This window comes from Parasteatoda tepidariorum, chromosome X1 (assembly GCF_043381705.1).
Source record: "Parasteatoda tepidariorum isolate YZ-2023 chromosome X1, CAS_Ptep_4.0, whole genome shotgun sequence".
Taxonomy (NCBI): Eukaryota; Metazoa; Arthropoda; class Arachnida; order Araneae; family Theridiidae; genus Parasteatoda; species Parasteatoda tepidariorum.
In genome coordinates this window covers 36,505,135-36,531,491 of record NC_092214.1, presented here as the reverse complement: position 1 = coordinate 36,531,491, position 26,357 = coordinate 36,505,135, and the positions used below count along the sequence as shown (strand labels likewise).

Below are 26,357 nucleotides of genomic sequence, written 5' to 3'. Positions count from 1 at the left end.
ATATAAGCCTACGAATTATTTAGAAATAGTGGTGGATAAAAATCTACTAAATTAAATTTATTAAACCAAGAATCACAATTGATAAACTACCACTTTAAAATATTTATTTGCTGTCCGGAGCAAGTTGGCATCTCTGGTTATAACGTTGATCTCCCAACTATAAAGCTTCAATTTCAATCTCTGCAAACGATTTACGCATTAAAATGAAGAAAAAAAATTAAAATAAATGGAAAATTGTCAATTTTTGAAATGAAGCATTCAAATTAGTACGCAGTATTTAAAAGTTAAAAGTCCACTTACCCTTGACCCTCACCAACACCAACTTTGTAGCTGAAAAGAAAAAAAGCTAACGTTAGTTTTGAGAGGCCTTTATATTATAACATTTTTTATGAATATTTACTCATCTTTTCATGAATATTTAAATTAGAAGCGTATTGTAACTGTAGTTGACATAGAATTTTTAAATCTGAAACGGAAGCTGAGCAGATTCACCTGTCTACCATTAGTATCTAACTCTATGTTAGCAATTTTACTTCCGATAGGAATGCTTTTTAAAATGTTATTGAACTTCCCACGAAGTAATAATGCACGAGAATTTTGAATCGATATCTGATCAATTTTATGTGTTTAAATTAATTCAAGTATTTAGTTAATTTCGCTTCTTAAAATTCCAATTTAATTCTAATAAATTACAGGTCTTTTTCTTTCATTAGTAAGCACGACATCGTTCCTTCATTTTTCGAATAAATACCAATATGAGTTATTAAAAATAGGGATTGTAATATATTTCCTTTAAACTTTTATTACAAATAATTTAAAGTTCAAAAAAATATTAATAGATATATTTGATGATCATCAGATATATTTAATGATTTTTAATACATCAGATATATTTAATGATCAGCATATAAGAACTATTTCAAGACTTTTCGCATAAACATTGAAAAAATGAAACATAATGTTTTCTTCGATTTCTATTTCGCCAGAATAAATTATTGCAATACTAGCCTGGAAAAGTCTTAATTGGAAACAAACTGAAAATTTTTTCCCCTACAGTTAGTTCATGTTACAAAACATAAAACAATACATATTTATTATTATTATCAAAAACCAAAATTTTGTATCCATCATATTTAATTAACCCATGAGAACAACAAAGTCTTTTTTTTAATATTTTAAACAAATATTTATAGTTTTTATCAATTTTTGACAAAAAAAAAAATAATTACGCCATAATGCATAAAACTATTTCCTAACAAAAAATAAATTTTAAACATGTTTCCTAAGAAATAAAAGTAAAACAAACTAATGTATAAGCTCAACATTATCAACAATAACACCGTATGTGAATGATATTTTAACGCCGAACAACAAAAGTTTTATATTTATGCAATAATAAGAAAAAAAAATTAAAACCTTACAACATAAAAACAAAAGTTTATTAAACTAACACCTTATTAACAACCTGAATTATTCAAATACGTAGGAATTATTAGAATAATTTGATGATATTGAAGATGCAATACCAAAATGGTCTCAACTATATCCATAATACAGCAAGCTTAACTTCCTTATAATCATAATAAAACAATTATTTTAAACAATTGAAGCTTTCATTAAGAACAAGGTACATTTCCGTAGCTAAATTCATACATGTTGCTTTAAATTCATTGAAGTGCTATAAGCTTTCACAATAACAATATTAATCCTACGTCTCCCATAATTCCTTTCAATCCTAACATTATCTTCTTACCACCGCACTTCCATATTTCACCCTACCATTATCCGATTCAATAACTGGCCCGAGGCTACATATAGGGAATGAAGCAATATCTACTCGCTCTCTCAAGTAGAAAACTTCAGATGAAATTTCAGATGGCTATTTTCAAGCACAATGTTTCCAAATGTAATCATTTTCAAATGGGATATAGAAATTAATTGATAGATATATAAAATTATTTTATTTGTATTTCTTTATTTTACATTGATGAATGTAATTTATAGTTTTAAAGCTATAATTGAGAATTTTACTACGTAAGAACAACGTCTTACTATTAATTTTAGTACTATTTAAGCCTTATCTAGTTTTTAATTATATCAGTTTGAATAAATCGAATAACTTGGTGGAGCATAAACAGCTGGAAAAAAAAGAAAAAAGGTTTTTTAAAAATAAAAACTCAACTTCGCCATTTGTCGCTGGGATACCCTCACAAACAGAAATGTTATTTTCCGGAAAAACACTTTCCTATCTATAAAACGTTGTTTATTTTGGAAAATTATTATGAATTTAAAAAAATGATTTAAAGTACTTGAAATTTAAAAAAAAAAAAAAAAACAGAAGTATTGCTCGAATTTAGATGAATCAAAAACATACATTTGCACAAAACGGTCAGAAATAGAAAAGGAGAAGGCCCTTTAATAACTAGAGTTGGTAGAGTTTGTTTGGGATGCTATACTCCACCCACGATATTCACAATGTCTCCTCTCAAATTTTTAGCTATTATGATCAATAAAAAATTCCAGCTAAAAATTCCAACAACTTGATTGAGCAAATTTAACGGACATTTAGCGAAATGGTTTATCGTTAAAACGGACCCTTCACACAATATTTAATCGCTTAAACGGACGGAAACTACTCATAACTTTTCTTTTAAAAAACGGAGTCCGTGACGTCTTTTAATTCATGATTTTAAAAATATAACTCCTTGGAAGACATTTTTTTAGTGATTTTTCACAAAATCATAACTATTTTTTCACATTCTATTAATTGTGTAGATTTTTCCCCAATTTCACAAAAACGGACTAAACCCAAAAAAATTTGGAACAATCCCTGGTATCAAAACAACTTCGAAACAAGTCTTTCACATAAAAAATTCTGTTAAATAATATTTTGTTTAATTATTTGGCTTTTTGATTTTCATAAAATGTTAGAAGCAATGGCATTCCACAGTATAAAACCACAGGAGTTAATAGCATAATCCTACTGTTTTTAAAACTACCAAAACTAAAATATCCGACACTGTTTTTTGACTGATCGTGATTGAACAAAGGCTTTAAATTTTGCGAAATTATTATAATAGTAAAAATGCCACAATCGCTAGTATAAAAATGAAATTAAGATAAATAAAAGTAGATCAAAATTGTAGACCGCTGCGTTGTTACGGTTGACTTAAGAAGCAAGGTAAGGGGAGATTTTTTTGCCCTTTTAATGTCAGTGGTCGGTAACCTTTACCTATTTATGGGGAAAAGGGGACTCTTTTAAACTTTCTGAATGATCGTTGTGCCAAGATGCAAACAGAATATCAGTATTTCTGTGATTTAATTTATATACAAATCACAGCGCACTTCCTAACAAAAAATATATAGACAGCTACATAATTTCTCCACGAACAGCAATTAGGGCTAAAAATGGTCCTATCAGTCTTTTTGATGAAAAGATCAAACGATTTTACGAAACGAACTAAGTTTTCCAAGTTTCCTTAAGTTTAAATTCCAAATGTAGTATTCTAAGAAATTATTTCCACTTTTAAAAACACCGTGTGCGCATTCTTATTGATATTAAATGATCATTTTTTTAAAATAAATAATTGATCAATTTATGATTCATAATCAATAACTTATTCAGAAAATTAATTAATAGATTATTATGGAATAAAAATTAATTTCTGGCAATTTTTTAAATAAAATATTATAAATTTAAGAATTGTTTAAGTTTACTTAATGCGTAACACATTAAAAGTGATGCATAACTAAGTTGTGTTACTTAAAATATGTCAATTGAAATTAGTAAAAATGTGAGTGATTTTGTTTCCATTATTCGTCCGAAATGAATATTCAGTGTTGAGCAGTATAGGCTAAATACCAAATATTTGTATGTTGCATCTCTAATTTAGCAGCAACTATTGTTGAGCATAATCTTGTATCTATTTACAATTTAAAAACTTTTTGAAAAGGTTTTTAGCAACTTTTGGAATAGCAGGACCCTGGTTGAAAGAATGTGACTTAAAGCTTATTTTATCTTCACAAACTATGAGTAGTTTTTTCACAATTTTACAAAAACAGGTCCTTTCACAAAATGTCTGGACAGACCCCTGATACAACAAAGCACAAACATATCTGCTTTAAATCTCAGTAATCAGGTTGATAGCTCATCTAACATGTTGAACGCAAAGCAACTACAGAAGGACAAAATATTAATTTGGGTTTTTTGATTAGTATAGGTTTTGCAAAAAATAATAAAAACAAAAATCCCCATAAGTACAAGTGACTGCTATAAAGACATTAAACTGTTTAAAAACAATACAACAAAATTTTCTCAACTTAAAAAAAATGCTTGTATTGAATTTTAGGACAAAGAGTATCAAGAAAATGGATTCGGAGTAAGTTGAAGAAAAATTAATGACGTGTATCAGAAGTTCCAAAAAGGGAAATACCAGATTGCGAGATATTTAGGCAATCGCCCACTCGTTAAGGTCTAAATGTGTGTCCTGTTCCTTGTGGTAGGTTCCATTGGGCGAGTTTTGAAAGATCATTTATGGCTTCCTGGTAAAAAGGCTGAGCACCTTTTAATTAATTATGCCATTTTAGACATTTGAAAAACGGGGATTAAAACTTGCATTTAAAAACTCTATAGGAAGTGATTATATAATAAGGACAAATGTCACTCATATATTCAATACAATCTGAAATCTCAAATTAGAATTCAAATATTTTTGATTATTACAATTCCTAAAAACATTGATCAACAAACTTTTGTATAACAAACATTGTATAACAAACAAGCATTGTAATAACAAACTTTTTGATAATTACAATTCTTATGAAAAAGGTCATAAGATTTTAAAATTCAGTAAGCCTTACACTATTCAAAAAAAATGCTAGTATAATGATAAACAATTTAAAAATGTTGAATAGTACTTCATAACTATGTACTAGTTTTTTAACGAATATTGAAGTCGTAGATATTTCTAAAAATAAAACAATAAAATCTGGTGAAAAAAAACATGAGTGACAATGTTCTAAATCTATTCTGTATTTTTGTTAAACACATAATATAACAATTAAAATATTTCCCTTTAAAATCAGAACATTGACAATTTATTGGTAGGTTGAGTATTATTGTTTCCAAAATACTAACAACAGAGTTTGTTTTGTTTTTAATTGTTTACATCCATTGTTATTTTAATTTCTTGTACTATCAGCAAAAGCGTTCTATTTGTTTATGTTTATAAGATGTTTATAATGATTGATTTTAAAATACAATTAAGTTTGAACATACAAAAAATATATTGTTCTATACCACATAGTCAATTTTTTGTTACGTCTGCATTATTTTTAAACTAATTTCAAACCGAACAGTTCAACATGAAAAAACATTCAACTTTTAAGTTATGCTGAGAAGATATAAACAATTATTTTAATGTGCAAGAAAAGGCAAACTTCTTGTCTGGTATATGTGAAAATGTCAATTACTCTATGGTATAATCGAAATTCCTTAACCCACTTTACTAAAAAAATTTCAAATTAATGACAGAACAAACAAAGAAATAAAAAAGGATTTGGTTATCTACAGAATCACTTTTTGATTCGCTTTTTCCTCAATGACGTTTACAGTTGTTATTCAAAAAACAAAACTGTTTGCTAAGCAGATAGTTCGACAGGGACCATTACCTAATAAATTTTAGTCACTGTTTTAGAATTTTGATATAAAATTTGGGTTTTTCTTACTTGAAACGTATTACAATTATAGAACAGAGACATTATTAAAAAGGCTTTCATAAATAACATTGATAAAATTGCGATTGTAATGCTACTCGTTTTACTAATAAGCTGATATTATAAACTATAAGCGACAGTTTATATTTTAAGAGGGGGGGGGGGTTACTTAAAATTTTCGAATATGTTTACTACCTTCATTTGTATACGCATCACGCTTTTACATGGTTTATTAAATTAGCAAATCTTAACATTTATAGACATATGGGAAATAAAACATTGTTTAAATATCAAAATAACAATATTTATTATAAAATATAACTTGTATGCATTGATGGCACAAATTCGAATACTAACAACGGGCAATAGGGTACTACCGTGCAGAAATACTCCTATGCACTTATTAATGACTAAAATTTCAAAATAAAAGCACTAAGTTATAAAAAATATCAATCATTAAATGTATATATTACAATTGACATTGTAAATGAAATTAAAAAACAAAATTGCATAAATAAACAGGCTGTCAAAACAATTACTACAGGCTTTAAGATTCAGTTTTTTTTCCTTTATACTAAGCCATGAATACAATAATTTAAAATTATATGCACTAGAATAAGTATTTTTATACCTAACCAATAATAAATATTATATAAAATCAATACATTGGCAAGGGCAAAAAAGTTAACTACATAAATGCCAGCAAACAATTTTTCAATGCGAAAACACGCAAAATCAATTAATAAAATTTGAAGAAATACATTAATTTTTCGTATGTGTTTTAGAGTTTATTATAAATAACATTTTAAACTAATAAAAACAGATAACAAAATTAAAAATAATTACCTTCCAGCAAGATTGGACATCCTTTTGATTTTTATCCAAAAGCCATTTAGGCTGGGAAAGTTTTCAGTTTCAAAATAAATTCATATTTTTTTCTTTCTTAACATTCACAATAAAAATGTTACTAGGCTTTTTCAGCCTTCAGCCTAGTTCACTTCTAAGCAACAGAAATAAAAACAGTTATGCTTATCACAAAAGCATAAAACACAACATAAAATAACAAAATTTATTCATATTGAATATTTTGTCACAAAATCAGTAACTGCAGAAATATAACCCTTTTTTCTGTAGCCACGAAAAATTTTCATGGGGTCTATTTACAACACGTATTGTACACTTTAGCAAGGGAAGTATTTTCACAAAAACTCGACACTACCGATCCCTTACAGAATCGAGAGTTGTATTCCATTGGATATCCAGGGTTGCCAGCAACTTACCTCCTAACTCAGCCAAACAGACAATCCTAAAAACGCCATGTTTGAATGAAGCGCCAAATTAAATTGCCAGATCTGCTTAAAATTGCGCCAGGGTATCGCCAATTTTTTTGGTCTTTAAGTGCTTCTTGAAATAAAATAATAGTAGGATAATGCCTGTACCATTTATATGTTCTACGGAAGAATTTTTTATTTTTCTTTAAAATCCTTTATTTTTCTTTAAAATCATTTAGTTTTCATTGAAATCATTTATTTAGAATGATTGAAAGACTTTTAATAATTAATCACATCAATTAATTTATTGAATCAACTATTTTTTTTTAAATAAAGTTACCGAGAAAGAAAAAAGAACTACATTTCTTGCAATGTAATATTAATGTAAATTTATTTATACATTTTGAAAAGTCTTAATTATTATTCGTTTGTTCTAGAAACTTTCCTTTCAATTCGATAGTTATTAATTACAGAGTAGGCCAGAAAATCGGAAGCTGCAAGACTACACCAGATGTAAACCAGATTATAACTCTAGATATGCTGATATTAAACAGTGCTATAAACCAAGTCTGATTCAAAAAGATTTTAAAGATCACCATGGGACCTTGGATTCGGAAATCACGTGTTACCTCAAGAAGGCAAACCTTTTGAATGGAATTGTTTTAGAATTATTGGTTTGAAAAAATCATTTGAATAAATTACTAGATTAATTATTACAGAATCAGTTATTTGAACAAAATATATAAAAATATCACAAACATTGAAAAATCCTTGTAATACAACAAATTTTAAAATAAAAAATTATTAAGAGGAGAGTTGAAAAGTATCCTTAATTAGGAGAGAAATAAGATTACTGCAATTTAAAATAGTTTTGTAATTTTTTTATTTTTTTTATTTTGCAATTTAATTAAAAAATAATAAATATCATTAGAACAAGTAAAAGTTAATGTCTTATATTAATAAGAAAATGTTGTTCCTTTTCTAAGATGTGAATTTAATGTTTGACTCATGAGCTCCAGCGACTAGGAGAAAGACGGATATATGTCCCCCTCAATAATTAGAAATCTCTAAAGGACTATCTTAATATTTCAGACAAATAAACAAAATTTTCATGGATTATCATCCAATTAAATTTCTTAAAGTTAAAAACAAGAAAGAGATAAAATAACTAATCTTTTTGCAAGTATTTAGCCCATATAATAATTTTTTTTCTAAGTCCGAAATTTAGAGGATTATTATGACAATTTAATTTAATTTCATCCCCTTTCAAAAATTTGGCCCCTGCGAAAACCATGGTTTGACTCATTTTATTCCGTGCAATTTTACATAGGTGACGGCAGGATTTCTCCAACAGACGGGCCAAAACTCTTCCATGAAAAAGCATTATTGAATTTTACATCTATATTTTTGTTAATTTTTTAATAAAATTGTATTATTTTTCTTTAGCCAATTTCTTTTGATTATAGGGTATTTATTTCTTGTGAGCAGATAGAGAAGCACTTTACTTTCGACTGGAACTATCATTTCATTTTTCATTAAATGTCAACACTGTGATATTTTTACGAATTTTTCTTTGCAACTAAGTAATTAGTAAAAAATACAAATTAAATTTCTTGAAATAGTATAGAAAATCTGGAAAAAAATTTTTTACTCATTTCCTTCTTTTTGCCCATTTTGTATTGGTATTTTTCTGTTGAGTTTGCTTATTTTTTAATTGGGTTTGGGTAGTTTTTTTATTTATTTTTTATTTAAAACAAAATTTCATCTTTTTTTGAAAAATCATTTTTTTTCTTGTTTTTGATTGCATTTATTTACAATGAACTTTTTGGGCAGCAGTGAGAAAAAAATCTGCACGATTTTTTCATTTCTTTTTTTTCTGTTTGAGTGTTTTTTAAAAATAAAAACTTTTACCATTACCTCAGAAAAATCAAACAAATTTCAATGATAGAAAAAAGAGCAAACATTTATTTTATGAATATACACACTCAACGGACTAGTTGGCTTAGGAATTGCATCATCAGGTAATTATTACTCAGAAAAATAAATCTTATTTTAGTGTCCAACTGAGATTCAGCGCAACAAATTATAATCAGCAGCTCTGCCTACCCGGGAGTTCTCCACAATATTTTAAGTGTACTGGAACAACAGTGTCGTGATGGCTCATTAGTTAAGGCACTGAGCTGTCATGGTGATGAACTCGGGTGCGGTCCCCAGTGGCGGTCTGAAGCCCACATAGCTTCAGATCAATGGGTAGCAGCTTGTCCGGTAAGTAAAAGCGATCTGAGTGCAATGCTGACCACATAGCTACAATCATGGCGTTGATCACCGAAGAGTGAAGCCTTATGAACCCCTGGCCCACAATGGCTTGTCACAAGATTGCTTTGCTTTACTTCTTACTGAAATAGCAGTTAATTAACCCTTTATAGGACCATTTTTTCTAGTAGATGGTTACAAAAAATTTTTAGTTTATCTACTATAAACTAAATTAAAAAATAAGCAATTTTATTCAAGTAAGCCTAGAAACTTGTATTTTTGTGCTTAATAATGACCAAATTTATAAATGTTGCTTTTATAACTATAAATAAACTCTTTCAAAAATGATCAAATGAAGGAAAGCATTACGCACAAGAGAAAATAGCTCCCCAATCTTGGTTTGACTTCTTGATACCACGCTAACCTATACTGTTACCTTTATGCAAGCAAAACATTCAATTATTGGTATTATTTTCTTATATTTTCTGAAGTTATCAGCAGATGATCACTCAAATTATAGGTGGAGAAATATCTTCTCATCGTTTTTTAAAAATTAATAAAATAGGTGGTAAGTATGCTTACCATGGCCTTATGCTTAAGATAATATTAAATTTTCGCCAGTATTTTAAAACAATTCAACATGGTTTGGAATGTTCTTTTTTTTCGTCAAATGTTGTGGTGGTTAAAATTATTTTAAATCAAAGGTAACTACAAGAACTTTACTACCATTTTAAAACTGTGAGGAGAATCTCTAGTCAAAATCCGGAAAAGTTGGTAGGTTTATATTTAAGTTTTGGTGGAAGAATGGAATTTTGAAGAAAACAATTGCAAGTTTATTAGGAAATAAATTTAAAATTCGTCTAAATCCTATGATTATATATTAAAGGTATGAATTCCCTAAAATTAAATAGAAACTAATGAAATCTAATTTCATCAGAAAAAATCCTTTTTCGGGGAAAATACGAGTACTTAGTAAGCTTATTAGTATCAATAAAAAAATTACATTACGCAGAATATACATTATCTTAAAAATAAATTTCGGAGCATCACATATTTTTTTGTTGCTCTAGTTTTTATTTTTCTTTTTATTCAATTTTACGTCAATTACTTCACTTACAGTAAAGTTAAATACAAATAAGTCAAAATAGTAATTAGTTTAACGGTAAGTTAAGAGAAAAAATTAAATAAGTTAAAATAATAATTTGTTTGAATTCTTAGCTAAGTTAAAGATATATAGTACTAAAAATAAAATACTATAATAAAGTAATACAATACTTTATGAGTTAAAGTAATGTATTACTAAAAAGTCATAATTTAATTTGAGAAATCGAATCAAAATAATTCCTTCTCAAAATCAAATAAATAGGAACTCCTGAGAACTTTTTACAAGAACTTCTAAGAACTAAATGTATTTTTAATTGTGTCCTTCTTACTTTCCTACAAGGAAAATCGTAACTCAAACCATGAAATAAAAGAAGCATATGTTTGCATTATTATGAGATTTAGGTTGGCGAATTTCAACGCTGGACGATAAAGCAAGAAATGTGGTGAAAGCCACGATTCGCATACGTTGATTCATGGACTGCGACTGCGCCATCTGTGTCGTGTCTGTCGCGTAAATGCTTGCGACCTCCTTGCAGTATAGAAAATTTTATTCTCATTTGTTAAAGCTAGCACTTTCATCCGTATAATATAGATAAAAATTTCACCTGTTTTTTTTTTCTTCACGATTTTCTTAAATGGGTATAAATCTTTTTTTCCGAAAGAATCAAATACAAAATGGCAATGAACACTCGTTTGTTAAAAAGGAAATAATTATTTCATATGTTCGCTGTTTTCAAAAGAAATTTTAAAATTATATTACGACAATTTTTTTTCAATCGAACAAATCTTTATGATAGTTAGTTCTATTTATCAAAATTTAAATAATAATTCTGAAATTAAAAGACATACATACTTCAAATTATTGCTTTGCCGCTTCCATTAAATATATTTTTCAAATCATATAAGAACGAAGGGGAAAAAACAGTCTATGTAAGTTTTTTTTTTTTTTTTTTTTTTTTTTTTTTTTTTTTTTTTTTTTTTCTTTTTTTCTTAACAAAAATGAGCTATTAGCTCTCCATTTGTTGAAATTTGAAGATTACTTATTTCTGGCAAATTAATAACGTGTTCTTCTCGAGAGTTATAACGCAGTGAAGATGAGCCATAATATAAAAAAATACTTCTTTTTCGCGTGCAAAACCATTTTTTCTCCGAATTGGCTGTTATAGCTATAAACCGTTTTTTCACTGTGGTCTTCATGTGCATAACTAAAATGTATCAGTTTTTTATATACTTCATTCAATTTTGAAAATATTTTTTTCAATTAAAATTATTTTTTCAAATAAGAGCTACGGTTCCCAGCAGATCACCGAAGTCAAGCATCACTGGCTGCGGTCAGTATGCGGGTGGGTGACCACTTGGATCTGTCTGCATAGGGACCGAGGGTGTGCGGTATTGGTCCTCGTTAAACTGTGCTACCGTAAAGTGCTCGACTTCGCGCGCTGGTCATCGGGCTACCGAAGGGGGGGGGGGTGCCATCCCCTCCGCAGAGGATCAAAATTGCGATGGCATGTCTTCGGATCATCCTCCGAGATGTTTCCCAGACCGTCGCCAATAGCCCATTGTGCAGCTCTAGTGCGACGTAAATTAACAACAACAACAAATAAGAGCTATAATTCAGGATAATATTTTAGACTTTGTAAATATTCGACCCCAGTATGTTAGGGAAGTGACGATTATGCTTTAAAATTTAGTATTATTAAACTTAGTATTATTTAAATTCAGTATTATTAAAATTTAGAAGTGCATAATTTTAAATTGTAATATTAGAATATTATATTAAGCGTCTGTTGCCTTTCTGCATAGTTAAAAAAATAATTTTTTTATTAGAAATAAGTTATTTATAAATAAATGATTGTTTTTATGAAAAAACTGAGGGCAAATCTCGTGAAATATCAACGACATATTTAGTAACTTTCGAAGATGCTTAATTATCCAACAATAAAGAGAAAAAAAGAAAAGTAAATTTAGCGATTAACAAAACTACGTAAAAATATCCCTGATAGCTAGAAAAACAAATTAAAAAAAGTCCTGTGCAGTAAATTTTGTGAAGAGTTAAGTTTTACACAAAATACAGCAATAAATCTCAAAATGTATTTAAAATTTGGCAAAGAAGGATTAAAAATGTTCACTTTTCAACACAAATCACTCTCACAACCGAACCAATGATTGACTTTAAAATAGAAAGTGCATAATTCATTTTATATCGATGACATTCGTCAGTTCATTGTTCATCGTTTAGCTAAAACTAATTTTAACCAGCTCCAGAGTCTATACAAACTAGTTGTTTGCTAGGATCGAGAGCGCGACCCCTTATTTTTAAATTTCAAGTTCACTACTAAACTCAGAATCTTTCATCTAATAGATACATTACTGATTTACCTGATCTAAATAACAATTAATACACATACTGCAACTATAATAAATTAATTGTAAAACTAGAGACTAGATAGAGATATCCATATTAAAACTGAATCAAATTTCATAGGATAGCAATAGCATATCTTAATTTGGAATCGGAATTGAACTCACTACCTCTGACATTTTTTAACTGGTGAAGATCGTCAATTCGAAAACTATCAGGAACATGGTTGTTTTTAAGTAGGTAGGTAATTTATTTAGATATTAGAGCTTCATAATGGGCTATTGGTGACTGTCTGGGAAACATCCCTGAGGATGATCTGAAGATATGCCATCACAATTTGTGATGTCCACTTCCTCAATTCAGACATAGATCTGAAGGGGAAGGAAAGTTTCTCCAGATCCCTGTACCCATGATACTGCTCAGCGACCGAACTCAGGACTTTCGATTCCACAGATTTTACGAGCACGTATATCGCATGTACTCGGTGGGTCCAAGCTGAGTCGAACCCCGGCACCTCCAGGCAGGAGTTCGATTCTCTAACCGCTGGGCAACCACGGACCCAGATTGTTTTTATTGTTGCTGTTGTAGTTCATTTACGTTAATAATACGGTAGTACAATGCGTAATGTGATGCGTCCCGCAGTGGACTGATCGATAAGACACGGTTCCCAGCAGATCACCGAAGTCAAGCATCACTGGCTGCGGTCAGTGTGCGGGTGGGTGACCACTTGGATCAGTCTGCGTAGGGACCGAGGGTGTGCGGTATTGGTCCTCGTTAAACTGTGCTACCGTAAAGTGCTCGACTTCGCGCGCAGGTCGTCGGGCTACCGAAGCGGGGGTGCCATCCCCTCCGCAGAGGATCAAAATTGTGATGGCATGTCTTCGGATCATCCTCAGGGATGTTTCCCAGACCGTCGCCAATAGCCCATTGTGCAGCTCTAGTGCGACGTAAATTAACAACAACAACAACAACGTAATGTGATGCACAATGGGCTATTGGCGACTGTCAGGGAAGCATACCTGAGGATGATCCGAAGACATACCATCACAATTTTGATCCTCTGCAGAGGGAATGGCACCCTCACTTCGGTAGCTCGACGACCTGCACGCGAAGTCAAGCACTTAACGGTAGAACAGTTCAACGAGTACCAATACCGCACACCCTTAGACCCTACACGGACTGATCCAAGTGGTCACCCACCCGCAAACTGCCCGCAACCAGTGATATTGACTTCGGTGATCTGCTGGGAGCCGTGTCTTAACGATCAGTCCACTGCGGGACTAGATTGTTTTTAAATAAACCAGTGAAATTTTGGTCAATTGAAAATTGAATGAAATGTTAGTTACGAGGTAGCTTGAAGATTAAGATTCCAAACTGCGATCTCAGGTTTCGAGACAAGAAATTGCTCAAAATCCTCAAACGAACAACGATCAAGCACTTCAGTAAAATCTTCCAAATGCATCAATCCTTCGTGAAATTAATGTACCCCGGTTATTTTCCATCATATAGTATTAATAGGTAAGTTTATATTCAATTTTCTTAAAGAAAAACATTTTTTATATTAACTATAGCACAAATATTTCAGTTGCATACCAACAAAGTGAGTCATTTTGATATTTTTCATATTTTGTATAATCTTTAGTCTAAAACAAATGGATTGGCTAAAATAAATTCAATATTTTAAATAAATGGCGGCTCAAGTGCAAGTGGCTGGTAATTAATTAATTAATTGATTGAAATTTAGTTTGCCATACCTAATCCGTAATTTAAAGTAGTTCGGAAGAATTTGATGAAAATTAGAAGATTTTTGTCATAAAATGTTGTGAATATAAAGTACCCCGTCGGATAGGTGAGAGACATATTGTTCAATTATCATAACTAGTTATATATCATTTGACAAATGTATTCGATTATATGATTTGTCTATACAAGAAGGAATGCTGTAAATTTTATTATTTGTAACTAATCTAATTGGCTTGACGTAGGTTTAAACTCAGAAATCCGAAATTTAAAATTCTACTTATAATTGCAAACCTCATCCTTCTAACAGTGATAGATTCTGTTCCTTCAGTTGCTACAGTGTTAATAATTACCTAACAAAATGATTTAAGAAATTTTGTGTTTTAAACCTCAAAGCATGATGATCATATAGTAGTTCATTTGTGTTGCCGATAGAATATTGCTTTATCAATATATTTGTTAAATTTCGCCTTGAAGGCCGGGTCCGACAATGGCGATCTTGGGCCCGGGGCCTGATCTTTGGATATGTGTCCTCCTCGAAATATGCTGTTTTTAATTTTAAAATTGAGTCCTAATTAAAAAAAAAGTCAAAGTTAAAAAAAAAAAACGAAATGCTAGTTAAAATTATGATTTCTTTAAAGTGTTTCTTTTTTATCTATGCATTTTTAATATATTACTTCTTTGTGCTAATTAAATTTTATATTATGAATCTTGTATAGAATACTAATAATATTTTTTGAAAATAAGTAGGAAAGTCTAATTATATTATATAAATACTGCTTAAGAATGAAAACTTAAAGATTTTGTTCCTTCTTTTAATGTTTCACAAAACGTAGAATATACATATGAAATATTAATAAAACTGTTAAAAATAAATATTACAGGCATTTAGTGCCTTTTTTTTACACTGTACCTAAGGCCCAGGCCCCAGTAGATCATGTGATGTGCGATAACAAGGCCTTACTTATGCATGCATGCATACAAAATATTAAAATGAATGGTATTTTCGGCCATCTTTAGTGATTAATAGTTTTTCTTACATAATGTAAAACTCCAATTCTAAGAATTTGAAGTTAAATGTTAGTCACATTTGTTTTCATCTTAAATTTATTACACAAGGGAACATTTTTTTGTTTCTGTTCCATGAGATTTTCCAGATCTTCGATACTTTCATATCGCTGATTTCAAATCTGCAATTTGTTCTGTCTCCAAGCTACATTTTATTCATTTTTAGTTTATTTTTTGTCGAAATGTACAATTTCGATAATGTTATATAAAACAGTAAATGTTGCGGTAAGTTTCTGGGTGAGTTATGGTACATTATAAAAATTAAAATTGCATAGAAACCCATGCCTGGAAATGTTGCAATACGTCGCTAGGGAATCCTATTATGAACTGTTTCTTCGTGTGCTTTTGAATCGGTCATAATAGGAAAGCGCCCCTAGCCGCAAATGACAACCTTTATGCGCATGGGTTCCTGGGAACTTTTAATCCCGATGATATGCTCTATCTTCCCCGGAAAATTGTCGGATCATTTATAGGACCCCCACTTATATATAACGCTTTTAAACTTTTACATTTCGACAAAAAAATTACTAAAAATGTTATGTCTTTAAAAAAAAATCTGTACCCTAAGGAGCAAAATTAATTTGAAATTCCCACACCCGTATTAACAAGATCAAGTATTTGTATAAATGCTACAAAAAATTTCTTCCCTAGTGTTATCAACAACAATTTTTCAGAAGAAATATCTAGTAATTGCAAATTTTACATCAGATATTCAGAGGTTCCCAATGCGTTGGGTGCTTTTGACCCCCTCCCAGGGAGTATTGAAGATTTCCAAGGGGCATAGGATGGATTTTAAAACCTCTAGGGGGATTTTCTAAAGACTTCTGTAATTACGTACAGAAGAAAATTTTTAACTGTAAAAGTGCATTTTAATATTGATAATTTAATTTTGTATCAAAAAGTCAATACATATTTAACTCCGCATAAATTTCACTATATTAAAGCAGTTATTAATTCAACAATCTATTGAGAAGAATATTATTAGCTAATTTTATAGTAAAAATAATGCAATCTTTGCTGCTCTACACAAATTTTCTGTACTTGGAAGTTTGATGTGACTTTTTTTCGCTTTTCAAAATTCAAATTACTCTTATGAAATTTTTAACAAATTGCTTTGATATCTTTTTAATTCATCTTTAATTTACAGTTGCAATAGTTTGGAAATTTTAAAATAATTTGTATAAAAATTATTTTACGTTTCACTTAGGATTCTTCAGCGAATAATTCGTTTTTATGTAAGAGCTACTTAAATATATATATATATATATATATACTATATATATAATAACAAAAATTAATATCTAGAAGTTACTATAGATTAAGAGAACTGAAAATATTTATTTGTTGATCTGAGGGCAAAAAATTCGATTTTTATGGAGTTTTGGAAAGCTGTTTTGCCGAGCAAACAAAAATGAAATCTAAGTAGCATTGCTCTACACTCAAAGTTATGTAAACTAATATGCTGAAAAAAATTGTACTTTCAGCAGTTAACTTCATCTAAAAGTGCAGCAAAACTTAAAAGTAGCCTAAATATTTTTTTTAAAAAAACTTCTATTTCAAAATAGTTCTTTTTTTTTTAAAAAAAAAAATGCCAATTTGGCAAGACTTTTCTAACTTGAAAATTCTCAATTTTTTTATATTTTTGAGCCAGAACAATGTATGGAAGAAATTTAAGAAGTTTGATCATATTAAAGTTAGAAATGATGAAAAATTAGATCACAAACGATTTAAATTTTAAAAAAAGAAAGAAAAAAAAAGTGTTTTTTTTTTTTTTTTTTTCTTTTCTATTGACAATTTGTGATATTTTCATAATTAGCGAAAAAAAGAGTTGAATACAACTGAATAAAATTTAGTCTAAAAGTCATGAATAATTGTTAAAAACTTATAACTGTTATTAAAAATAGCATATTAGTTGATTAATTTCTAAAATGCATTATTTTAATTGATTAATTGCTGTAATGCATTATTGCAAAGTAACTTAGAATAAAACTGAAGTCAATGCATAAAAAATTGTATTAGTAGATATAATTTAAATTCTGAAAAGTCGTAAATAACGTTTATATTCAACTTAGAATTAGAATCTATTCGAAATTTCCATTTTCCAGAATTAATGGTTATTGCAATACTTCAATAGCCATTTCGTAATTAGCAAAGAGAGCCGTTGACTAAGCATGAGCTAAATTTAATCTAAAACTCATGGATAAATGTTCCACAAGAATAATATAAAATAGCGCATTATTCATTAAAAAGCATTATTTCATAAGACGACAGAGCTTTTGTAGGACTATTACAAAATGATTAAACGTAGTTTAGAATAAAATAGTGAATAAAATAGAAGTTAATGCATTAGACTAATGTTATTAATACAGTAAATGGTTACGGATGCAACTTTAATTTAGAAAGAAAAGTAACCAGTAAACTTATATTCAATTTAGACTTTTCTCTCAAGTTGGAAATTACTACTCGCTTGAGTGATTGATTATTGCAATACTTCAATAGCATTGTAAACTCTTCTAATGTCAATTCTCTAAAAGTTTCCCTGAAAAATTCTTTTCAAGAAAAGAAAGATGAAAATCCATTTACAAAAGCTCAATACCGGTTTCGCTCCCCCTCTGTTCTTTGTGACCACACAGTAGAGAAATATATGTTGGCTCCTATAGGAGTTCTGAACAAATAGTAAGGATTCCAACAAAACTCCATACTTTTGTCTTTTTACTAGATTAACAGTTTTTTTTTAAATGTATGAATAATTATAATATGGTAAAATTTTTGAAAATGGACTTTAATTCAGTAATTCATTTCAATTTAACGACCCGATGTTGCACAATTTTATAATCTAACGGCCTGTTCTGCGCAGTTAATAAATTTTTAATTCTTTATTTTTCTTTGAAATTTTCTCTTGTCTTTCATTTTAAGTTTTTTCTTATTATTAATGATCATATTTTAATGCAGCTTTAGCGATTAATATTTTTTACTAATTTTTCTACTATTATCGTTTTTAAGTCCGTTTTTGTTTCTATAATTTTTTTTCTGTTTTGAGCTTGTAGAAGGAGTTGCTCTTTGAACCCTATATAAAAGATAATAATTTAGCGCCTGGTAAAAAATTTTCTCCGTATCGATAGCCTACTAGTCTGGAAATAATTATTATAAAATGCTCTTTGAATTACATTCGAAATCAGAATTTTTGCCTTTCCATAAAGCGTGAGGCGACAAAATATGTAAGACTTGCCCGAATGTTGATCAAAAACATATTCAAAATAACGATAGTTGTAAATCTGTTTGTAAACTTAATGTCATTTATTTATATGTTAAACCTGTGGTATTTACAATAAGAAATATGTTGAAAAACTGTTAACTCGTTTAACATTAGAATTAACCAACATCGCTCTGATACAATAAATTTATAATTCTAGAATTTAATCATTTTAGAATACATGATTTTACTAGTCTTAAAAATAATATTTTAGATATTGTCTATGGTTTTGATTTTAGACTACAAAAAGAAAACCATTACGTGCTTTTAATATAAAAAAATTTGCCGTATGGTCTTCAACACTTGCTTAAATGAGTAGTTTGTTACGACTTTAATATTTTTGGTGAACTTTTGGAAGCCCCGCATAACGAAAATTAACTATGTATATATACATATAATAATAATAATGTCCACACGTAATTAACATAATTAACACGTTGAATGCCACGCTAATTTTACATGGTTCTCTAGTCTGGCCAAACGGTAAATAACTACAAACTAAATTTTCAAATATTAGACAGATTTTGCTAGTTTTTAAAAGATTTAGCATAACATATCTGAAAAAAGTGGTGAATTATATAAGCCTACGAATTGTTTAGAAGTAGTGGTGGATAAAAACCTACTAAATTTAATTTATTAAACCAAGAATCACAATTAATAAACTACCGCTTGAAAGTATTTACTCCCTGTCCGGAGCAAGTTGGCCTCTCTGTTTATATAATAAAAACTATTTTTGTGCGTTCTATATTGCATTAATTTCTTCAAACCATTTTAGTAACGATAATATTAAAAAAATTAAACATTTACTCGAATTATGAGTTTCTAATAATCTTCGCAGGTCACCGGTGACCCCCATGGCATTCAACGAGCCATGTGATTGTCAACATTCACCGGTGGAAGTCAACAACCACCAATTTGGCCATTCACAGTAACATTTACATGCACATATAAAATTAAGATTGTACATACATGCACATATAAAATTAAGCAGACTTAGATAAAATTGAAAGAAGCTGGTAAGAGTTGGCCAAAGAATATATGTAAAGTATATAGTGTTGGATTCTCCTTTTACATATTCTTTGGAAGGAGCTGTCTGGCCAATCTTACAAGTCTACCATAATTTTTCCTTTAATAAAATGTAATCGCTAATAGACCATTAATGTAGCTCTAGTGAGAAGTTAGCAATCAAAGCCAATAAAAAAATACATAATGCAAAAGTCGTTATTTTTACTGATTACGTGTTTGCGATTTTATGAACTTCATACTTGATTTAAGTTTTTTTGTCTTCTCTATCGGATTCAAAATTAAAATGCTACAAAGTTGACGGATTAAATCTATTATCTCCCTTGTGGTGTCAAGTTCCAAATTTTTCCCGTTTATAATAAATAATTAAAAATAAATACAATCAAAATTTACACTTTCAAACTACGTGACCATTTCAAAGCTTCTAAGTTTGTAAGGAAAACGAGCATCGTTTTGACTTCGACTGAGTCTTAATCCTTAAAGACAAGCTCAATTCCTCCAGAAAACAGGGAGAAAAAAGGTTCCATCTATGTTAAATATTCATTGCTAACATGGCAGACCATCTAAGTAATGGACGAACAGGGAGAATTGGGTTGTCCTTTCTTTGATGCGTTTTGTTCACAATAATTTCCGTTAAGGCAGTTCACCTGACAGAGTAAGCATTTCCGTTCCCCCCCTCCCCCTTGAAAGCAGCACACCCCATTCTAGCTCAAATTCCGCCACCTGAGAAAGGTAAATAGTCATTTTGTGCTATTACTATGACCTAATGTTACAAAGTATTTCCCTATTTTGCTTTCGAATTTTTTTTAAAAAAATAAATACAATTTGAAATTATTTTAGTTTGTAGGAGAAAGTCCACGTGTTTAATCGTATTTATTGGTACTCAACTTATATGCATGCAACGTAAAATAAACATTATATTCAAAAGCTTATTTCCAGAAGCTTTACTTTTTATGTTCAGACAGCAATTAACACCCAATTTAAAGTTTATATTTTGAACTAAATTCTCTACAAAAAGCTTAGGATTATTTTATTTCATTGTTAACTTTTTCATAGAAATAATTTTCAAGCTATTTCAATTTAAAAAAAAAAAAAAAAAAAAAGAGGAAAAAAACTATTTTTAAAGCTATTTGCGTCTTACGTGTGTCAATTAAAAACTTGCCATTGTGCTTACATGAATTTTGACTTTTCGGAACTCATATGTATACTGTAGGAAAAAAATTTGCAATAAAAATTTTTTTTTCCCCTTTTATAATTTATTTCAATTTTACTTCATATTTAATTTAAAATGAAATTTAAATTGTTTAAGGAACTTAATTGTCTAAGTTTGTGAAGTTTTAAGGATTTAAAGAAAAACAATTTATTTTTAATTTTTTTCCTGTGAGGTGTTTACTTGTTAACAGAAATCAAAGGAAACTTAATCAAATGACTAAAAATTAAGTATCTATTTAAATTTTAAAAAAAAACTGTCCATTTCAGTATGCGTTTATTTGTTTGATTAAATTATATTTTTCTAGTCTAAAAAATCTGAATAGTGCAATGTTGATCTGGTGAAAAAAATTTTACGCTATTGTGTGACAAGCATTTAGCTTGAAGCACGAATTCAAATATGTATATGAAATAAGGTTTTGTTATCCATTATATTGCTCCAGCATTTAGAGCTATCCTGAATGTTACAAGGCATATTTCCTGAATTTCCAGTATTATAAAGAGGAAATTCGCAAATATTCTTTATCATTACCTGGGTTTTAAGTTTTTACAGTATTAAATTAAACAACAAAAATATTAAATTATCAATATTATTAAGAATTTGTTGAATAAAATTATTTTTGCCTTGTGAGTTTTAAATTAGATATAGACATTTAAGGAATTTATTTTCGTTTGATAAACACTGGCTCCACCAACTCAAAGTACAATTGTGAGTATATTTTTGTTTTCTGCGTCAGATTTAGTTTAGAAAGCCGCTTAATCCCATAGAACGCTTCATATCTTTTGATTTTGGCACAGTAATAGAATTTCGTGACTTGCTCTTGTTATGCTTTCATTGCATTCTAAAATCAGTACAATAAAAAAATTTGAAAAAAAAAACTGAAAAAGTTAAAAATAATATTTTACGTTTTTCTGATAGAAAAAATGTGAATATTACATTCTGTTATGACATGAGATATTAAAACCATAACATATCAGATTCTAGGATATGTAATGTTTCTATTATCCTATTTATTATTTTGACTGGATCTGTCACGTTTGTTTTTCTTTTTTATGAAGGTTTAAATAATTTGATGGGATGTTACGACATAATAGGAATAAATTTTTTGTTTAGAAATAGCAATACTTATTCGTACGTTTGTTTTATAAATATAACTGTATAAAAATATTATATGTACAAAGATTAAATTATATATTTAATGTATATTTAAAGGTATTAAATATGAATAAGTTTTTAGCGTTAACATTTTTTTACAGTCAGACTGACCTATTATCCCATTTATGCTGTTTACATCTTTGTAAGCAAATGCTTGCTATCTGCTTTGAGTGTTTTATAGTAAATAAACGACTGAGGTTATCACTGCCTTATTCTACCTGATATTCTTCCTCTATTAGAGAAAACAAGATCACAATCCGCAGAAAAAATTTTAATTAATTCAGAGAAAGTGTATTTTCAGATTAATTTTTTAAACTTGAAAATATCAGTTACTACGTTTTTTCCTAAAAATCAAAGTTACCACAGTGGAGAGCGTAATATAGCTTGGATCAATTTCAACTTTTTAAACTTAAAGGAAAATAATAACTTAGAAATTTCGTGGGGAATACAGAATACATTTATATACTTTTTGTGAACAAGTTCTGTCACACGCTTGAGGGAATAAAACAAACACTTTTTAAATTTAAAAAAGAAATCGATCAAGGTACAACATGGTGTAGTATTTCGGACTACTAAATGTTGTGTTTCGGACCATTGGATGTTATTCTTTGGACAACAGGAAATTTGAGTAATTTTCTTTCAAGCTTCTTAGGTGATTGAATTAGGATACACGCCCAATTAAAACTATTTTTTTTTTCAAATATCCTGCATAAGCTGAAATAAGTCCAGTTAATCATAAACGTTTATCGAAATATTTAAAAAATTTACATCTTTACTAAAAACATAAAATTTTTTCCATATTGCATGAGCATATTTCACTTGGAAAGATATTTGTGTTAACTGGATCTGTTGCAAATACCTTGGATCGGTCCAAGGAATTGGTACCAAGACTGGTTCAAGGTACAACAAGCATACTTTTTTTTGATTTTTGTTAGAGTTTAAAAAAATTAAATTAGTTTTTACATAAAAGATTTATATTTTATCTTAAAGAGAATAACATTTTTGTAACCTTTTAGTGCCATAGTTTTGTTTTCAAATGCAAGTACAAGATTTCATTTTCCAATCAAATTGATTTAAAAATTAGTCAAAAAGAGTCAAAAAGTCAATAAGAGCTCTCTTAATAAGAGCCACTCACAACTATTTTCAGTCTACTTATTTGTGCTAATATATATATATATATATTTTTTTTTGTTGATATTTCTTCGTGTTTCCTTATTTGATCTTTTATACATTTGGTGCGGAGGTTTTTCCGGTGGCTAGGAGAGGTTTTGATGGTTTCTCCTAAAGGTTTTCTGCAATACAAAGTTTTTGGAAAAAATTTTATGCCCCTCAAAAGTTGTCGAAAATAGAGGAGGTCGCTATTCAGAGGTGGTCATCCTTGGAGGTTTCACTGTACGATCATCACAAAAGTTATTAGGGTGAATACTGTTTTTTAGTTCGCTGTCCATCTTTCTACTGTTGTGCCAAAGCAACCCTAATGTAAGGTCTCTCCCGCATAATTATCTAATACTCCACTTTCACTGTTACAAAAAACCCTATTAAAATGCCCTAACAATAGAACACTTATTTCGTTACGCTTACCGGCTGCCATCATTAGAAATGAAATCCGAACTTTAATATTAATCCAAGAAGAGTTAGTTTGCAGATCAGATATCATATTTAATTCGATGAAAAACAGCTGCTTTTTAAATAAACACTGATTGGTAATTTAAAAAAAATGGTTTCGTTTAAATGATTAACTTAAAAGAGACACCACCTTGATATTTTTTTTTCCAACATCGAATTTTTCTTTTATGAAAGATTATTCGCGAACGCAACGACCTGTAGGTGCTGTTGTTATTTGTGACAAATAATAGCTCTAGCAGAACAACACGATCATCTGTGGTACTGGAGATTTCTTCAGTCAGCATGGTAATGTCCCTTCCTTAATGTGGCTTATTAAATTCAAAAAAGGAAAAATATTCTTTCTTATGTAAGCGAAAACAAAATGGCAAAAGAAAGATGTTTCCTTAATTTATTTTAGCTGACGTCTTAACAGACAAGTTACTTATATTGTGATCTACTATTAAAAAATTTAGAAGGAAAAAAAAAACCACTTATTTTTTTAAAAATAAGTTTCAAGAAATCAAATTTTGGATTTAATTGAATATTATATTTTATTAAATTTTCTTGTTTAAAATTGCGTAGTTCCATTCAGAATTTTTTCAACCATTTCTAAATAATTATAAATAATCGCTATAAATTATATCGCGCATGGAATCATTTTTGGATAAACTGGTTTTATAAGTATATACAAAAATGTTTTGATTCGCTTAAATAGTTTCAATGATACTTAACATTAAGAGAACCTAAATTTCGACGGCTCTTCTGAATTAACTAGAGTGTCCATAGAGGAAATTTTTGGGACTGCGGCTAAACAACTTAACAAAAGGCTCGCTCAACTGAATTTGTCGAAAAAAGGGGTATCTTTATTCAGAAGAAGTACATTTTTCTAACTAGTTTTATAACTTAAAATATCGTCTGGACTAAGAAAATTTATCTATTTAAGATTATCCCTCGAATTATTAAGATTGTAATTTAGTTCTTGAAAATCAGATCATTACACCATAAGTTATTCAGATTGCTCCGTACCGCTTATTTTTATTTTAAGCACTGTACAATCATCATACAAATTGTCATACAATTGTCATCTAGTGAACTTCTCTGTTAAAAAATTTTTACAGAAAGGGGGAAAAAAATACCTAACTTTTATTTATTTTTTAAATTTCTATGTTTTAAGACTAAACATCGCCTTATTTTTTAAACTTCTTTGTAAATAGGCTTTCCTCGATGTTTGACTTAGCATTTTCTTATCAAGTTTAACCTTTAAAATCTGAGTATCTGCTAATGTTTGAATCTTGACACGGTTATGTCATCGCAGTTGATTTAAGAGAGTTGGAAGCTCCAGTCTGTGTAAAAATAACTAAATTTCATATAACTTTTTAAAAAGTTTTAAAAAAAATTAATTTTTCACTTTTCAGAATACTTAAATATTTTTTTCTTTCAAAATTTGGAAAATGTTACTTTTAAATTAGAATGTAAGATTTTCTTTAGCAAGAGTTTATTTTAAAGACTGGTTTAAAAAATAGGTTTTAAAAAATGTTTACTGTAGATTTAGAAAGAAAAGAAAAAAGGAAATCAATGACTGAAAAATATAGTTTTTTATTTAAGTTTAAAAGAACAGTGCACCATTACAAGAAGAACTTAAAAAATTTTTAGAAAGGCTACATCAAAGTTAATCTTTTTCGCCTCCTTTTAAAGCAATAAAAAAGAACATTTTCGTAGAAATTAATGAACATTTACTGACATTAACACTGGGAATGAAATTTGGAAGGAAGACTGTTGTATCAGTATAGCTATATTGTAGAATGATATTATATCCCATAACTCTAGAGCTTACGCTTATTTGAGCTTTGAGCCAAAGAATATACAGGGCTATACCTAATTCCCTCCGCCTGTATACGCCATTTTTCTTTACTACAACTGGCTCCAATGGTACATGATACTGCCATCTATCGGCAACTGCTTAAATTAAAACTTGAATACTTTCGGAATAATTTCATATGTTCTTTTTTGCCATATTCGTCTTCGCTTTTTTACTATAACGCTTCGAAACCCTGGAGGGAATTATGAATAGCCCTGTACTTTGGGAAGAAGGCTAGGTTCCGTAGGCATAATGTATAGTGATGTGCGAAAAACGAACGAATCGATATTTCAATCAACTCTTTTTTGTGAATCGATTCATCAAGTTCGTTTTTAAATAAGAATCGATTCTTTTTTTTTTTTTTACAATATTTTGTACTCTACACTTTATAAGCTTATTCAGAGTTAGTACTTTTACTTACTAAACATCCACATATGCATTTGATACAGCATTTCGTTTATGCAATTGGAGCTTGATAAAATCCTATCTCAGTCGAATAGACACAGGTCCATTCTCACTCGAGTATCATGTGAATGACAATCTGATTGGTTGAAAATATTTACATGCGAACAACTAGCCAATAAGGTACTCGTATGTGTGAGAGTTTTCGCAAGCGGAAAAATCGCATCCGATGAGAATGACCCCGATGTCAACGTTAGCGCACAACCGGTTTCCGGAGGTGATTAATAAAATGAACTCACTTGAAGGATGAAGGGAATTGAAAATGCTATTAATGCAAT

At 29.3% G+C, this 26,357-nt stretch overlaps 1 protein-coding gene and 2 long non-coding RNA genes across 4 annotated transcripts in view; 2 read left to right on the top strand and 1 right to left on the bottom strand.

The window, feature by feature from the left end:
* LOC107448985 (uncharacterized protein DDB_G0283357) overlaps positions 1–7,029 on the bottom strand; it is a 170,862-nt gene extending 163,833 nt beyond the window's left edge. The window contains exons 1-2 of the mRNA XM_016064371.4: positions 6,562–7,029; positions 301–330 (exon numbers count right to left, since the gene is read on the bottom strand). Coding sequence (XP_015919857.1) covers positions 301–330; positions 6,562–6,581 — 50 coding nt within the window. The 5' untranslated portion in view covers positions 6,582–7,029. The remainder of the gene's footprint in view (positions 1–300; positions 331–6,561) is intronic.
* The window catches only part of LOC139427112 (uncharacterized), a 190,629-nt gene extending 179,286 nt beyond the window's left edge, over positions 1–11,343 (top strand). For both annotated transcript variants that reach the window (XR_011638257.1, XR_011638258.1), the window contains exon 2: positions 11,279–11,343. This is a non-coding gene — a long non-coding RNA (uncharacterized lncRNA). The remainder of the gene's footprint in view (positions 1–11,278) is intronic.
* A 2,671-nt stretch (positions 11,344–14,014) lies between these two features.
* Positions 14,015–26,357, top strand: part of LOC139427120 (uncharacterized) — a 70,980-nt gene continuing 58,637 nt past the window's right edge. The window contains exon 1 of the long non-coding RNA XR_011638267.1: positions 14,015–14,223. This is a non-coding gene — a long non-coding RNA (uncharacterized lncRNA). The remainder of the gene's footprint in view (positions 14,224–26,357) is intronic.